A 17324-nucleotide genomic window follows, 5' to 3' on the forward strand; every position below is an offset into this window, starting at 1 on the left:
GGGGGGGGAGAAAGGGAAAAAGGAAAGAAGGGAGGGAAGGTGGGAGGGGAAAGGGATGGAAAGAGGAAGGGAGGGATGAAGAGAGAGAGGAGAGAGGGAAAAAGAGAGAGAGAAAGAGAGAGAGATCACAGTAGTTATACTGGGGAGGTGAAAGCAGGAAGACAAGGAGTTCAAATCCAGCCTGGGCTGCAGGGAAGCCTGTCTTCAAATTAAAATTACAGCCAGGTGTGAGGGCATACACTTGTAACTCAAGCAGTGAGTAAGCCTCCAAGCAAGACTGCCAAAACACTGAGGCCAGTGTGAGAAAGGGTGTAACTTCCAGATTTATTGCTATAGATAAAGAAATACCTTCAATTAAAATCTTCATTAAAATCAGAAAGTTCTCAGACCATCAGTGAGGCTCACACAGTGACAACTTTAATAAGATATAGAAAGCCCAGTCTTGCCAGAAATACTGACAGCGCCTACAAAGCAGAGAGCTGAGTCAGGATGGGGAGGAAGGATTTGCAAAGGCAGGAGGATCACCCTTGAGTTCCAGACCAGGCTGCTCTACATACTGAGTTCTATACTAGTCAGGGGTATATAGCAAGACTCTGTTTTTAAAAAAATATTGGGGAGGGGTGTAGGAGCTGGAGAGACGGCTCCACGGTTAAGAGCAGTGGTTTCTCTTCCAGTGGATGTGGATTCTGTCCTGGTACCTACACCACTCCCATCACAGTCATGTATAACTCCAATTCAAGGGGCTATGGTACCTTCTTCTGGCCTGCATGGGCATCAGGCACATACATGGTGCACAGACATACATGCAGGCAAAATATCTATACACATAAAATAAAAATAAATAGAACTTTTTAAGTGAAAAGAGAAAAATATAGTTTGCCAAGAACATGTCTCCCACATTAAGCAATCTTTTAGAAATGTCTGAGTCCAGCAAAATGATTATGGAAAATAGCAACTGTACTGGGGCCCACCTACCTCGTATTTTCTGTAGTTTACCAGCAAAGCCAAGAGAACAACAGCATCATACCCATGCTCTCTACGACTTGGGGGATGGGAAAGTATCTGTAAACAAGAGGCAGAGGGTATAACTAAGTCCTGGTTCCTGGGAAGGCAGACGACAATTTTAAATGATAGACTATCTAAAAGAGAAAGGTCATCAGAAAATTGGCCTACCTGTAAAATTGCTTCAAATATACTGTTGATCATTACATATTCCAGGATAGTGTTCTGACTGATATTATCTGTAACCTGAATACAATAAAAAGCTTTTGAAAGTCTGTAAAAGGCACACATCTCATGTGTATCTCCTACCCTAGCATCTAAGTGAAACAGAAATGGTCAAGAACAAACAAAAATATCCCAAGAATCAAAGTCCCAAGAACCATTTTCAAGTGAGACACAATGAAAAGGAAAAACCAGACAATCTAAAGATGGCAGTTCTCCTAAAACAGTCCTTCTAACATAGTATGTATCAACTGGGAGACAGTTCCACAAGTTAAGGCACTTGCCACCAAGCCTAATAACCTGAGTTTCATCCTGAGACCCACACAGTAGAAGGAAAAAAAAAAAACCTGAAAATTGTGACCAACATGACTCTATGTGTGGGGAAAGGGGTACACAAAATAAAAGTAATCTTTTAAATTTTTAAGTAAAATAAAAAATAAACTGGTAAGTATCATAGAGCCTGGAGACTAAAAATGGCAGCAGCTGCGCCAAAGATTAATTTCCAAAAAGCAAAACTACATACAACTAACTTCCTTCTGTACATTCAGACCAAAAGGAATGATATAATATCCAAGGAGAGAATTCCTCTTTTATTTTTGGGAGGAAGTATTCAGCTAGGCTTGATTCAGCTGTAATTAATACCTTTGACAAACATATAGGTGGTCACTTACAGTCACCAAGCAAAGAAGAAGTTTCAGACATAAACTCTTCAGACTTTCAGAACCTTCGGCACAAAGTAATGAATCCAAACTCTCCATCAAGTTCTGGGGGAAAGAACCATTAAACATTAAAGCAAACCAAGTTACATATATACCCCATCTTTTACCTAGTACTGTATTATGTTACCTAGGATAATGTGAATAACAGAATCAACCATAACATTTCCCGAGTCCAGGCCTTGTAAGATCAAAGACAAGACTTCAAAGTCTAACTACTTGAGGGAAATGTTTTAGAACAACTGCAGAGAACAATAAAGAATTCACTCTTGTACTACATGAATGCTTGAAGCTTTATACATATGGAAACTTTAAGATCAGAACAATAAAGTAATTTGAAAAAGAGAGACCTAATGGTTGAATACTATACATGAACTTCCTTACCTTATTTGTTAGAGAAAGTGCAAGGTACAAGCACAGTATCAATTCACCACGGAGCATCAGTGGCATCTGAACATCAGTGACCATCTGAGCATCAGTGGCATCTGAGCATCAGTAACCATCTGAACATCAGTGGCATCTGAGCATCAGTGACTGTCTGAACATCAGTGGCATCTGAGCATCAGTGACTGTCTGAACATCAGTGGCAATTTGAGCAGTCCAAGAAAGCTAGCTGGGTTCATCAGGACCAACTCCAATTGACAATGTGACTGCAATGTGATGCTTGCACTAAAAAATAGCCTTTAGACATAAACTAATCCAAAGATGAAACCTTCATACTATGATAGAGTGAGGAAGGAAAAAATATTCTACATTATATAAAGGAAATTAATTCAAGGCTAGAGAAATGGCTTGGAGGTTAAGAGCACTTGCTCTTACAGAAAACCTGGATTTTTGGATCCCAGTAACCACAAGGTAGTTCAAAGCCAGCTATAACTCCAGTTCCAGGGAATATAACACCCTCTTCTGACTCTAAGGACATCATGTATGTACATGGTGTACATACATGCATGCAGGCAAAAACAAAACTCATACACAAAAAACAAATCTTTTTTAAGAGTAAAATTAAGGATTCAAAATGTTGGAATTTCAAAATAAGATGTTTTAACTGGATGTGGTGATGCAGACCTTTAATCCCAGCACTGGGAGGCAGAGGCAGGAAAAGCTCAGTCTAAAATACATAGCAAGTCACTGAGTTCTAGGACAACCAGGACTATGAAACATAAAGAGCCTGTCTCAAAAATAAAATAACATATAATATAATATATTTCAGTTAAATTGAACATGTGAGCATAAGACCTGGAAATTTACTTTCAAGAGGTTTTTAGTTTAAAGGGAAAAACAAAAGAAAGCAATTTCATCAATTCCTCTGACCTCCACACATATACCATGGCATACATATGCGCACATGTGCACACACACCACACACACACACACACACAAATCAATAAATGTAATGAAGTTTATTAATAAAGTAATAACAAGATATTTGATATAGACCCCTAGCCTCAACTCATATGTACACACACACGCCAGAAAAATGTAGGCTTAGTACAGTGGTGTACACCTGTAATCCCAGCACTAGGAAGACAAAGACAGGAAGATCCTGGGGCTTGTGAACCAGCCAGTCTAGGCAAACTGGCAAATTTCAAGGTTCTGTGAAAAACCTTGTCTCAAAAAAAATACAGTGGAGCCAGGCGGTGGTGGCGCACACCTTTAATCCCAGCACTTGGGAGGCAGAGGCAGGTGGATTTCTGAGTTCGAGGCCAGCCTGGTCTACAGAGTGACTTCCAGGACAGCCAGGGCTACACAGAGAAACCCTGTCTCGAAAAACAAAAACAAAAAACAAAAACAAAACAAAACAAAAAAATACAGTGGAATTCAAAGAAGACATTCAATGTCAATCTTTGGCTTCTACATGCAATCTACCCACACACAGACACATACACAGGCACTTCTCTCTCTGTCTCTCTCTGTCTCTCTCTCTCTGTCTCACTCACACACACACACACACACACACACACACCACACACATACACACACTTTCTTGAGAAGGAAAAGGACACCAAATAGACTCTGGAATACTCAAAGGCACATGAGGAGAGGCTACAAGTGTGCTGTTTGACACAATGCTTGCCTGGCTTTTACAAGGCCCTAGGTCAATCCTGACTATAAACCAGACATATGTCTATAAGCCCAGTAGTCAGAAGGAATGTAATTTGGGGTGGAGGAAAGGCAATTAAAACTGGTTTTAAGGGATGGAGAGATGGCTCAGCAGTTAAGAGCACTGACTGCTCTTCCAAAGGTCCTGAGTTCAATTCTCAGCAACCACATGGTGGCTCACAACCATCTGTAATGGGATCTGGTACCCTCTTCTGACATGTAGGCATACACACAAATAGAGTAAGCACTCATATACATTAAGTAAATAAGCAATAGGTCTTTTTTAAAATTTTAATTCAAGTCTAGCATGGTGATATGTGTCTCCATAGTCTAAGGCTATTAAGAGGCTGAAGCAGGAAGAATTATTTAAACTCATAGGTTCAAGACTAGCCTATGCATCATAACTAGACCTATTCCAAAAGGAAAATTGGTGTGGTCATGGTAGTGTAGTATGCCTGTAATCCCAACAGCTGGAAGATGGAAGGAAGAAAATCAAGACTTTAATATCCTGTTCTCTCAAGAGGCGAGAAAGGACACAAAGTCTGAAACATGACAAAAGACGTAGTCAACAAACTGCTAATACTAAGAGGAGCTTGGGGGTCTCATCAGACTCAGCAAAAATGAAGAAACTTATGTGAACATGAGAAATGACCAATGACTTCAGTGCAGACTATACACGTATGACCAACATTAGAAGAAACTGGGATTACTTCAGAAACTGAGGAAGAGATGCGTAAACCACAAACAGAATACACTAAGGTTCTTTGCCCAGATGGTGTCATTTCAGTTGCCTCATTGAGAGTTGGCTCAAACAATAACTTATCCTGTGTACAAACTTGGAGACTTTGTATAATTAATTGCCTCTTCAAATGTATTAGGCATACAAAGAAAGGCACTTGTACACATTTTGATAAGTAGCAAAAGACCTGAGGAAGGCAGGCCAGGAAGATGGCTCAGCAGGTAAAGATGCTTCCACGCAAGCCTGATGACCTGAGTTAAACTGTGGCCTGCACAGGTGCACCGTGGCATGTGTGTGCTCACGAACATTATGTATACAGGCTCACAACAGTTTTCCCAATGGCCAGAGGATCATCCACTCTGAAAAGAATTCATCTGTAAGTAATTCACAGCCTGTCAAGTTCAGGGCACTTTGACTTTCCTCAACCCTCCAATACCCATCACTAAGGGGCTCTTTCAGGAGCTGGTTTCCCCTCTGTTTGTGCAGTTGTCTCTCATTGTTTGTCTTTAAACATAATGTTTTTTGTTTTTTTAAAAAGGGGGGGTGCTGGAGAGATGGCTCAGTGGTTAAGAGCACTGACTACACTTCCAGAGGTCCTGAGTTCATATTCCCAGCAACCACATGGTGGCTCACAACCATCTGTAATGGAGATCCAATGCCCTCTTCTGGTGTGTCTGAAGACATCGACAGTGTACCCACATACATGAAATAAATAAATCTTTTTAAAAAAAAAAAAAACCTTCAGACAGACGACAGACAGTCTAAAAAGATGATTCAGTGCTCAAAAACATTTATTGTTATTGCAGAGGATCTACGATCAGTTCCCAGCACCCACAACAGACTCAAAATCATTCATAACTCCAATTCCAAAGGAGCCAATGCCCACTTCAGACCTTTCAGGCACCAACCACACATCAAGTACACAGACTTACAAGGACTGACTCTGAATAACAGAGCTCGCCTTCCGTGCAGAACACCACAGGCTCAGCCTCAGCATCACGTAATAGCTGACCCTGGAACTGCTCACATTTTATCTAGGTTCATAAATGTCATACAATGCTGGGCATGGTGGGCCACACCTTTAAACCCAGAACTCAAGAGACAGAGGCAAGTGGATCTCTGTTTAGTTTGAACTAGCCTGGTCTACATAGTGAATTCTGGGACAGCAAGGGCTATGTAGAGAGACCCTGTCTCAAAAAAAAAAAAAAAAAAAAGAAAGAAAGAAAGAAAGAAAGAAAGAAATGAATATAAGTCTTGAAGTATGTCTGCCTGCAGGTAGTAGTCACAGTCCGCTGTCTGTCAGGCAGCTGTGCACAGCCACGCGCACGTCTTGCCCCTCACCTTCATGCACAGCTCCGCTTTGTCAAAGCCCATCAGCATATTGATGATGTCAAATCCAGACGTAGATTTATTCTTCTGGTGGACTCCTCGAATAAGTGCACATAAGGTCTGCAGAGATGAGAAAAAGAATTCTTTCTAGAGAAAAGTCTCCACACTAGGGGTACACTAAATCTGTAGCCTCCCACTGCAACTACAGAACTGTACTGACAAGTCAGACTTTCCATTTCTGTTACTCTGAATTTGAAAACAGCTTGAGTGTTAACATATAAAAAACCCAAAGTTAACAAGCAGCACACCTGTAATCCCAGCACTGAGGAGATGGAGGCAGAAGAATCAGAAGGTCAAGGTGAGGGTCAGAGAGCTAGCTGAGCAGATAAAGGTACTGGCTGCCAAGTCTGACAAAAGAACCAACTTCCACAAGTTGTTCTCTGACTCCACAGATGCCTGTGACATGAATATGCATACACATACACATTCAAACACACATGCATGAGTACACACATACACAAGAGGATTGCCTGGGCTTTCTGGCCACCAACCTAGCTAAAAACTGGTGAGCTGTAGTTTAGTGACCCAATCTCCGGGAATAAGGCAGACAGTAAGAGACACACCACTTGTATCTCTGGAGGAAAAAAGTGAGGAGCTGGAGAGATAGCAAAGTGCTTGCCCTACAAGCCTGGTGACCTGCTTGATTCCTGGAACCAGGTACAAGTAGAAGCAGACAAGCCACACCCACAGCTGCCCTTTAGTCTCTAGGAGCACTGTGGCATGAACACTCCCAAACACATTACATACAGTAAATACACTGAAACAGGATCTCACTTCGTAGATGCGGCTGGCCTGAGATTCCCTATTCAGATCAACCTAGCTTCCAACTCACAAAAATCTACCTGCCTCTGCCTCCTAAGTGCTGGGATTAAAGGTGTACCCACAATAAAAATTTTTTAGAGATTTATCTTTGAGCTTATCTGTATGGATATTTTGTCTGTACGTGTGTCTATGAAACCACTATATAAGAGGAAAAGGGCATTGAATCCTCCGGAACTGGACTTATACACAACTGTCAGCAGCCACGTAACTGCAGGGAACTGAACCCAGGTCCTCTGCAAGAGCACCAAGGGTTAATTGCTAAGCCATTTCTCCAGCCTCCTCCCCAGTAAGTTTTTTTTTTAATTAAAAAATAAAAATAACAAGGTACAAAGTAATTGTGGAAGATACCCAGTGTCTGCCTCTGGTCTCCACACATATGAACATATACACAAACACCACACACATAAAAAATTAATAATAAAATAAAGCAGGAAACCATTTAAATTAGACTGGAGAGCTAGATTAGTGATAAGAGTACATGCTACTCTTTCAGAAGACCAAAGGTTGAGTCACAGCACTCATGTTGGGTGACTTACAACTGGCTATAATTACAGCACCAAAGGTTTCTATACCCTCTTCTGGTTTATAGATAGAAATATCTGTATTCACATGACACAAAGACACATAATTTAAAATAATAGTAATAAATGTTTTAATTTTTATTCATTTTTATGTATATGGATGTTTTACCTGAACACATGTCTGTATACCACATACATGTCATGTGTCCACAGAGGCCAGAGAGGGCATTGGATCCTCTAAAACTAGAGTTACAGACAGTTCTAAACTGCCATATGGGTGCTGGGAATCAAACCCTAGCTGTCTGAAAGAGTGCTCTTAACCAATAAGTTATCTTTCTAGCCCATAATAAATGTTTTTTAAAGCTAAATATAACAAGAAGATGGCTAACATGACAGATGTTTTTATTTTTAAAAATTAGAACTAAAAAGGAAAGAAACCCAAACCAAATCTGACACCTAAGGCAACTCTAGGTTCCTCGGCTTCTAATAGATGAGCTGTAACTCCATTCTCCCGTTATACAAGGCTTCCCCACCTCCCAGCCTATACCTGCAATGCATTGACAACTCGGATCGGATGCTCCTCCCCCAGAGCCTGGATACAGTGTTGAAATAAACAATTAATGTTGTCCTTGATCTTCATTAACTCCTCACCATCCAGAGATTCCAGCTTGCCTTCCAGATACTCTAAATTCACCTGTCAGAAAGACAATAAGGCCTGAGCAGACTTCCAGTGCAGCACTCAGAACACATGAATGAGACAATCTTACCTACCAGAGAGCTCCAACACGCCACCCACTCTCACCTTCATGAGGAAGAGCTCCTCCCAAAACCGAGGACTACACTTACTGGGATCCTCTGTCTGAAATCAAAAGATAAACATGTTCAACTTTATTGCGAAATCAAAAAACATCAAAAAACCTATCAGCTTTACTTTGAAAATGTTTTCTTAACTTAAACTACAACAACAGAGAAAAAGAACAATGTTTTCTGTAGGCAGTGTATGGATATATATTTTCTACACTGAAAGCAAAACAATGGCTCAAAACATTTCCTTTACAAGCAAGTCGTAGGCAGAGTCAGTGAATTGTCCCCTGAACCTTCACCCAGCCAATACTCGGTTCTGAAGATATCTGTATTCCCCCTGAACACCCACACTCCAGTGTCATTCCCTTCCCCAAATCCTGCCTTTCTGTGTTTATAACCCCTGGGTGAATTAATTACGATTTGAGAAAAAAAAAAGTCTTAAAAAAAAAAAAATTTCCTTTACAGGGCTGGAGAGATGGCTCAGTGGTTAAGAGACCTGACTACTCTTCCAGAGGTCCCAAGTTCAATTCCCAGAAACCATATGGTGGCTCACAACCATTTGTAATGGGATCTGATGCCCTCTTCTGGTGTGTCTGAAGATAGCTACAGTGTACTCATATACAGAAAATACACAAATAAATCTTTAAAACAAAACATTTCCTTTTTTAAAAAAAAAGCATTTCCTTTTAAATGCTTTTCTTTTAAATAAAAAATTAGGCCAACAGACATAGCAGTACATGTCTTTAAGCCAGCACTTGAGAGACAGACGCAGATGAATCTCTTATGAGTTCAAGGCCAGCCTGGTTTACATATCGAGTTCTGGAACAGCAAGGAATGCATAGAAAGATTTTGTCTGAATCAATCAATCAATCATTCAGGGCTAGAAAGAAAAGAACACTGGCTGTTATTCTGGAAGACCTGGGTTCAATTCTCAGCGCCCACATAACAGCTCACAAAAGTCTATAACTCTAGTTGTAGGAAATCCAAATGCCCTCTTCTGGCCTTCTCAGGCACTGTACACAAATGGTGCACATACATGTAGGCAAAATATCCTCACACATAAAACAAAAATAAATCTTTAAAATAAAAGTACACACACAAACACACACCCTCCGTCACCCTTAGCTATATAACAAGGCCAGCCTGTGACACATGAGATTCTGTCTCAAAATAAGAAGTAGTCCTATTAAGATTCTACTATCTACTTTTTTTTTTAAGATTTATTTATTGTATGTACATAAGTACACTGTAGCTGACTTCAGACACCAGAAGAGGACATCAGATCCGTTACAGATGGTTGTGAGCCACCATGTGGTTGCTGGGAATTGAACTCAGGACCTTCGGAAGAGCAGACAGTGCTCTTAACCACTGAGCCATCTCTCCAGCCTTATCTCCTTCTTTTTATCTTCTCTGTATAGACACGCTATATTTGTTTTCAATAAAACAGACATGGTACACAAGACTGTAATCTGAGTGTTCAGGGTGCTGAGACAGGATTACCATTAAGGCCCAGGCCAGACTAACAAGATCCTGTTTCAAAGCAAAAAAAAAAAAAAAAAAAAAAAAAAAAAAAAAAATCTGATTTTAAGGCTTGCCAATAATTAGAAGTGTTTCATCTGAGTGCACTATCTATTTTGAGTGTGGCAAAGCTGAAAAAAGAAAGCCTCTGGGTTAGTTACAAGTCAAGCTGGAGTTCCATCCCTCTATTCTGAGACAAATTACTTCATCTATGAAATGAGAGTATTGTGACCATCAACATGGCTCAGCAGATAAAGGTCCTTGCCACCAACCCTGATGGCCTGAGTCTGATCCCTAAGAACATGATGGAAGGAGAGAACAGCTGTCCTCTGACACTACCACCCACCCAACCACACAAGTAAGTAAAAAAATAAATGTCTAATTTTTTTTGTTTGTTTTTTTTTTTTTTTTTTTTTTTGATACTGGATCTCACTACATAGTCCTAAATAGCCTGGAACTCTACATATATATCAGACTGTCAGCCAACTCTAATAGAAACCCACCTGCCTCTGCCTGCAAATGCTGGGATTAAAGGTATGCGCCAATACACCTGGCCTTAAAGATTGTTTTTAATGAGGGTATTATCAGCTCCAATAAAGATTTCTTGTCATGATAAGAACTAACGTGTTTAGTAACATAGCATGTTAGTGTGCTGCCAGGCATACAAAAGAAACAGAAATATATGATCTTTATAAGTATTATTCTAGTTTACATTTGAAGGCTGAAATAAATCTTCAATCTAATTCATAATAATTCTGTAGTCGTCCCATATAACTAGATAATGAGATATCTAATTAGTCTATCTACTTGAGATAGAATGTAACAATGCATCTTTTTTAAAATATCTGAAATTGAAACTGTAGAATTCAAGGTACAAAAGAAAATTCATAGGATATCTATCATTTTTAAAAAGGGGGGCTTTAGGTAAGAAAAAGAAACAAAGGAAGGAAGGAAAGGAGGAAGGAAGGAAAGAAAGAAGGAAGGATAAAAACTGAGTCTCGAGACTGAAGAAATGGCTCAGTAGTTAAAGCCACTTGCTGCCCTTGAAGAGGAACAGGGCTTCATTCTAAGCACCAACATCAGGTGGCTAGCAACAACATGTAACTCCAGCTCCAAGGTATCTGATTCAGATTCCCTTTCTGACCTTTGTGAAAACAGACGCAACCTTTTTTTTTTTTTTTTTTTTTTTTAATTCCACACAGGGTTTCTCTGTGTAGTCCTGGCTGTCTTGAAACTCACTCTGTAGACCAACCAGGATGGTCTAGAAATCTTAGAAATCCAAGCTTGCCTCTGCCTCCTGAATGCTGGGATTAAAGGCATGCACCACCACCATCACCACCTAGCTGACAAATCTTTTAAAAAAGAAAAAAGTTGAGCTGGTAGGATAACTCAGACAGTAAAGGTGAATGGCTCAAAACCCTGGTGATCTGAGTTTAATCCCTGGGACCTACATAAAGGTAAAAAGACAGAATATATTTCCACAATCTTGTCCTCTGATCGCCACACATACTCCACGGAAATTATAAGTAAATAATATTTCTTAAAAATATTTGGGGAGCTGAAAAGATATCTCAGAGGTTAATAGCAATTTTTACTCTTGCAGAGAACACTACAGTTTGGTTTCCAGCACCCTTATGGCAGCTCACAATTGTTGCCCCTGCTAGCAAAGCTGTAGCCATTTTGTTCCATTCCTTCCAGTCATTGACACAGAAAAATAGCTTGACTCAAAACAGGGTCAAGCTGCCCACAAACCTGGTTATATTCTGAGGCTTATTATTATTATATTATTATTATATTTTCTTGGAAATTCCCCAACCAAAGCCTTCTCTCAGGGCCAATCAAGATAAAGGTTAACTTGAACTGTTATGTCCAAATTGCTAAAGAAACTTGGAAGAAGGCTGACCATCCTGCAGCCCCTACATCTGCTTATGAGCTCATTATGGTTTTTCCCTATATAAACTGACCCTGAACAGTGTTCACTCTCACAGCTCCTGAGTCTGAAGCTACTTCCCTGATCGATCAGTCTTAGGGTATACATTCAATAAACTACCCCAGTCTGACTGAGATCGGTGTTCGTGTAGTTTGCTGGGCAACTCCTGAACCCCAACAACTATCCACAACTCCAGTTATAAGGGATCTGATGATATCTTCCTACATCCTACATGAACATCAAACACAAATGTGGAATATTCACATTCCACAAATTCGTGTAAAACTCTCATATACATAAAATAAAATTTTAAAAATATAAAATATATAAAGATGGATGGATGGATGGATGGATGGACGGATAAATAGATGAAAAGAAATTGCCAGCCAGATAGTAGTGGTATGCTCCTTTAATCTCAGCACTCAGAGGCAGAGGCAAGTGGATCTCTGAGTTCAAGGCCAGCCAGGTCTACAGAGTGAGTTTGTAGATAGCACGAACTAAACAGAGAAACCCTGTCTTACAAAACCAATGAAGACCATAAAGAAGAAGAGGAGGAAGAGAAGAAGGAGGAGGAGGAGAAGAAAGAAGGAAGAGAAGCAGGAAAAGGAAGAAAAAGAGGAAGAAGAAAAGGAAGATGGAGAAAGGAGGAAGAGGAAGATGAGAAAAAGGAAAAGGAGGGAAAGAGGAAGATGAGGAAGAAAAGGAAGAGGAGGAGGAAGAAGAAGAGAAGAAGAAGGAGGAGGAGGAAGAAGAGGAGGAGGAGGAAGAGAGGAAGAGGAGAAGAAGAGGAGGAGGAAGAGGAGGAGGAAGAGGAGGAGGAAGAGGAGGAGGAAGAGGAAGAGGAGGAAGAAGAAGGAGGAGAAGGAGAAGGAGAAGGAGAAGGAGAAGGAGAAGGAGAAGGAGAAGGAGAAGGAGAAGGAGAAGGAGAAGGAGAAGGAGAAGGAGAAGAAGAAGAAGAAGAAGAAGAAGAAGAAGAAGAAGAAATAATAATTCCCAACCTGCTTCCTCATTTCAATTGTTTTACCTAGAGCCTGGCAACAGTGCACAAGATCTCAGCATCTGGATGATGGAAGCAGGATTAGGAGTTTAAGGCCATCACTGACTACAGTAAGTTTGACGCCAGCCTGGGTTATATGAGGTCATCTCAAAAAAATGAAAACAACCTTTAGCAATGAATACTTGATCATACATGTCTACTCTGAGAGCTGGCTCACATTAGTCCTTGAGCTCTCCTCTGGACTTAAACTTACTATGCAGCAAGGTGGTCTTCGGTTCTAATCCTTCTACCTCCCATGTGGGAGTTCAAGAGTGCACTGCCATGCCCACTTCTACAGGGTACTAGGTATCAAACCCAGACAAGACCAGCACATCTATAGCCCACACTTGACCTTCCCCCAAGCCCTGCCACCAGCAGGGTCCCGTTCTGTAGCCTACAAAGAGCTATAACTTACTATGTAGCCCAGGTTGGACTTATAATAATAACCCTCTTGCCTCAGCCTCTTTTTTTTCTTTCCTTTTTAAATTTTATTTTATTTATATGGATGTTTTATCTATATGTGTAGGTGTATGTTTGATGCCCATGGAGACCAGAAGATGTCAGATTCCCTGGTACTGGGGTTACAGATGATTGTGAGGTACCATATAGGTGCTAGGAATCAAAACAATCTGCTGGAAAAACAGCCAATGCTCTTAACCACTGAGACACCTTTCAAGCCCTTGGCTGAGACTCTTGAAGGCTGGTGAAAATGGCAAATAGAAAGGTTTGGGGGGGGCATTATTTGTTGGTTGTTTTGGGGGGTGTACATCTGTATGTATATTGTATACATACATGTAAGCACATGCACATGCACAGGGTCATACAAGTTTTCTGGCATGCATATATAAATGCGCCTGTGGAAATCAAAAGCAGACAGACATCGGGTATCTTCTTCAACCAGTCTCTACTTTATTTACTAAGCAGGGTCTTTAGCCCAGAGATCACTGCTTTGGTAGTCAAGCTAGCCATTTTGCCCAGGATATCCCCTGTCTCTGTCTGTAAGCACTGGGATAACAGGTGGACTATTGTCCCCATCCCGAGTTTTAAATGGGTGCTGAGGATCCGAACCCTGGTCTTAAGTACACAGCAAGCAGTTTATCCTCTAAGCCATCTCTCTAGTCCCATAAGATTGTTTCTGATTAAGATTACTTGGGAAGGCTTGAGAGACAACTCAGCAGTTAAGAACACTGGCTGCTCTTCCAGAGGACCTGGATTCACTTCCCAGCACCTACATGACAGCTCACAACTGTCTGTAGCTTCAGTTCCAGGGGATCTGACACCCTCCTACACACACATGTAATGTAAGGAAAGTACCAACACACATAAAATTAAATAAATTAATTTAAAAAAAAAAACAGAGTATTTGGACTAAAAACCTCAAGAGTCAAGGTTAGCATGGTGGTTCATGCCTACAACTGCAGCACTCAAGACGATGAGGCTCGACGATCACTGAGTGTGAGGACAACTTGATCTACACAGTGAGTTCCAGGCCAGCCTGAGCTATACAGCAAGACTCTAAATAGTGGGAGGCCTGTTGCAAGTTGTTCTCCGATTCCATACATGCACCGTGGCTTTGTTCTTCTGCGCTTGCTCAAACACAAATATGTGTACACACACAGAGATAAATAAACACAAATTTTTTTTTTTTTTTAAAGAAACAAAAGATCAATCTAGCTATGCAGTATGGCGGGACTCCAGGCCTTACCAGGAAAATCTCATCATACATCAGCACCACTTTTTCCTTTAGGGGTTTTTTTGAGGCTGAAGATTTCCGGAGCAAGCCTCCCCGCTTCTCTACTTGTGCCATGGCTAAAGAACCTGTGGGGTAGGGTGAGACACATTTTAGGATAGTGTAAATATGGTACCATAACAGAAGAAATATGTTGGGATGCATTTGTTCCAACCCACAGAACATCCAGCCGAGAATATACCTAATGCCAACTTGGACTCTAGGTGGTAATGATGTGTAAGTCAATGTAGAGCAGTCAACTGTAACAAATACATAACAGGACACGCTGTGGGTGTGCAAAATCACACACTTTAGTATGGACTACCACCATCTTTCTCTTAATTTTGCTATGAACCAAAAATGCCTGTAAAAAAACAAAACTCATTTGAAAAACAAAAGTAGTTCTTCATGCCTGTAATCTGGGAGGTAGACAGGCAAGATGATTAAAGGTTCAAGGCCGGGGGCTGGAGAGATGGCTTAGTGGTTAAGAGCACTGACTGCTCTTACAGAGGTCCTGAGTTCAAATCCCAGCAACCACATGGTGGCTCACAACCATCCGTAATGAGATTGGATGCCCTCTTCTGGTGTGTCTGAAGACAGCTACAGTGTACTCATCAATAAAATAAATAAAAAAAAAAAAAAAAAAAGGTTCAAGGCCATCCTTAGCTGTATAGAGTTCAAGGCCAGCCTGAGCTTCAGGAAACACTGTCTTAAAGAGCTGGAGAGACGGCCATGAGTTCAATCCTCAGGAACCACATGGTGGCTCACAACCATCTATAATGTGGTCTGATGCCCTCTTCTGGCCTGCAGGTGTACATGTGCATAGAGTATTCAAATACATAAAGTAAACTAATAAAACTTAAAAGAAAAAAACAAAAAACAGAAGGGGGGGTGAACAGGCAGACAGGTAGGGCCAGGGCCATAACACTTTAGGATACTACGACTCTACTGAAATATATTCAGTGGGAATTTTTTTAGAAAGAAGAAATAATAAATAATGGCAATAGATCTTATTCATTATTCTCCTCCCCAGACCAGGTAATATTAAGACTTAAAATATTAATTGCCCTATAGCACAATACATTTTAAATCCATAACAAGTACCAGTGGCTAAAGCTTAAAGCTGATCTAAAAGCAAACAGGAAAGTGTAACTAGCTCCATCTATAAGAAGCCTGACCACACATCTGAGGAGGAAAGAAGGCAGGCTGCGGAGCACGCGATGCTCACAGGATGATGGTGAAGTCAAATTTCAAATATTGATGGAGCTGAGGACCACTAGGGCAGGAAGTACACTACACACTGATGTGTTCCATCGATTTCCCCCAGGTAAGCAGGTCCTCATCACGGCCCAGCGCTGGCCCTGCACTGCCTCATAAATCACTGCACTTGACCACCTTCAGAAATCCCTCTGGAAAGAGACTATAGGCAGAAAACAATTAACAAGCCAAAAAAAATGTGATTTCAAAATAATAGTAATATGCTACTTCCAAACTTACTTGTATAAATTTATAATACTATTGCAGATCAAACTTCAGCTAATTTTTGGTTCTATAGAGCAGCAGTCCTAGAATCTTTACATCGTCACGGAACTCTCAGTTGTTTTTCAACTGAGACTTAAAATCCCATGGGTCTCCAGTGCAGATTTACACACATTCCCTCAGCTCCCTCACTTGTTTTCTTATTAGCCAAGTTTCATCTCTCTTAAATCCTGAGCTCTGTATATGAAATCTAGACCCATACAAGACAATTAGGAGAATACTGGAGAAAGGCCTGATTTTACTTCTACATAAATTCAAAGCCACTGAACTCATTTTGTAAAATGAATTTTGAAAATATATACTGGGCTGAAGAGATGGCTCAGTGGTTAAGAGCACTGACTGCTCTTCCAAAGGTCCTGAGTTCGATTCCCAGCAACCACATGGTGACTCACAACCATCTGTAATGATGCCCTCTTCTGGTGTGTCTGAAGACAGCTACAGTGTACTCATGTGCATTAAATAAATAAAATCTTTTAAAAAAATGAAAAGGCATAATAAAAAAGCATGGTTAAAAAAAAAAAAAGGAGGCAGAGGCAGGCGGATTTCTGAGTTCAAGGCCAGCCTGGTCTACAGAGTGAGTTCCAGGACAGCCAGGGCTACACAGAGAAACCCTGTCTCGAAAAACCAAAAAAAAAAATATATACTACCTCTGAAATCAAAACCAAAATTTAACTTAAATAAGAGATGCACCCAGGGTCTGAGAGATGGCTCAGAGGTTATGAGCACTGCCTGCTCTTCCAGAGATGCTGAGTTCAATTCCCAGCACCCACAGGCAGCTCATAACCATCTGTAATGCAATCCGATGCCTTCTTCTAGTGTTGTCTGAAGACAGTGACCGTGTACTCATATAAATAAAATAAATAAACTTTAAAAAAGAATTAAAAGAGAGATGTGCCCAAAAGTACACAAGATTCTCAGATATCATCTTGTCCTAATACATACGCCAAAAGGGAGATTCCCACCTTTAGCCATGTACCAAGCACAGACAACTTCTCCAAGCAAGGATTAAGCACCTTTATCATAAGAACTACAACATATGCTTCTCTTAGAAACATTTGGTTCATGGGAAATGCTCAGCAGAGGTTGTTTACCAATTCTGATATGAGAAGAAATACTTCTCCAAAGTCTTAAGTGTGGTCAGACATGGTGGTGCACACTTGCAATCCAGTTTAGCCTGGGATATACATAGGAAGTTCCAGGATAGCCTCAACTACAGAGGGAGATTCTGTCTCAAACTGTCGCCAGATGGGCAGG

The 17324-nt window shown here is 40.7% G+C and overlaps 1 protein-coding gene across 1 annotated transcript in view; it reads right to left on the minus strand.

Moving 5' to 3' along the window:
* Armh3 (armadillo like helical domain containing 3) overlaps positions 1-17324 on the minus strand; it is a 145835-nt gene that overhangs the window by 111951 nt on the left and 16560 nt on the right. Inside the window, exons 2-8 of the mRNA XM_028773372.1 lie at positions 14508-14620; positions 8317-8373; positions 8062-8208; positions 6124-6231; positions 1896-1988; positions 1174-1248; positions 972-1062 (exon numbers count right to left, since the gene is read on the minus strand). Coding sequence (XP_028629205.1) covers positions 972-1062; positions 1174-1248; positions 1896-1988; positions 6124-6231; positions 8062-8208; positions 8317-8373; positions 14508-14609 — 673 coding nt within the window. The 5' untranslated portion in view covers positions 14610-14620. The remainder of the gene's footprint in view (positions 1-971; positions 1063-1173; positions 1249-1895; positions 1989-6123; positions 6232-8061; positions 8209-8316; positions 8374-14507; positions 14621-17324) is intronic.

Source organism: Grammomys surdaster, unplaced genomic scaffold (assembly GCF_004785775.1).
Source record: "Grammomys surdaster isolate TR1022 unplaced genomic scaffold, NIH_TR_1.0 66, whole genome shotgun sequence".
Classification (NCBI taxonomy): Eukaryota; Metazoa; Chordata; class Mammalia; order Rodentia; family Muridae; genus Grammomys; species Grammomys surdaster.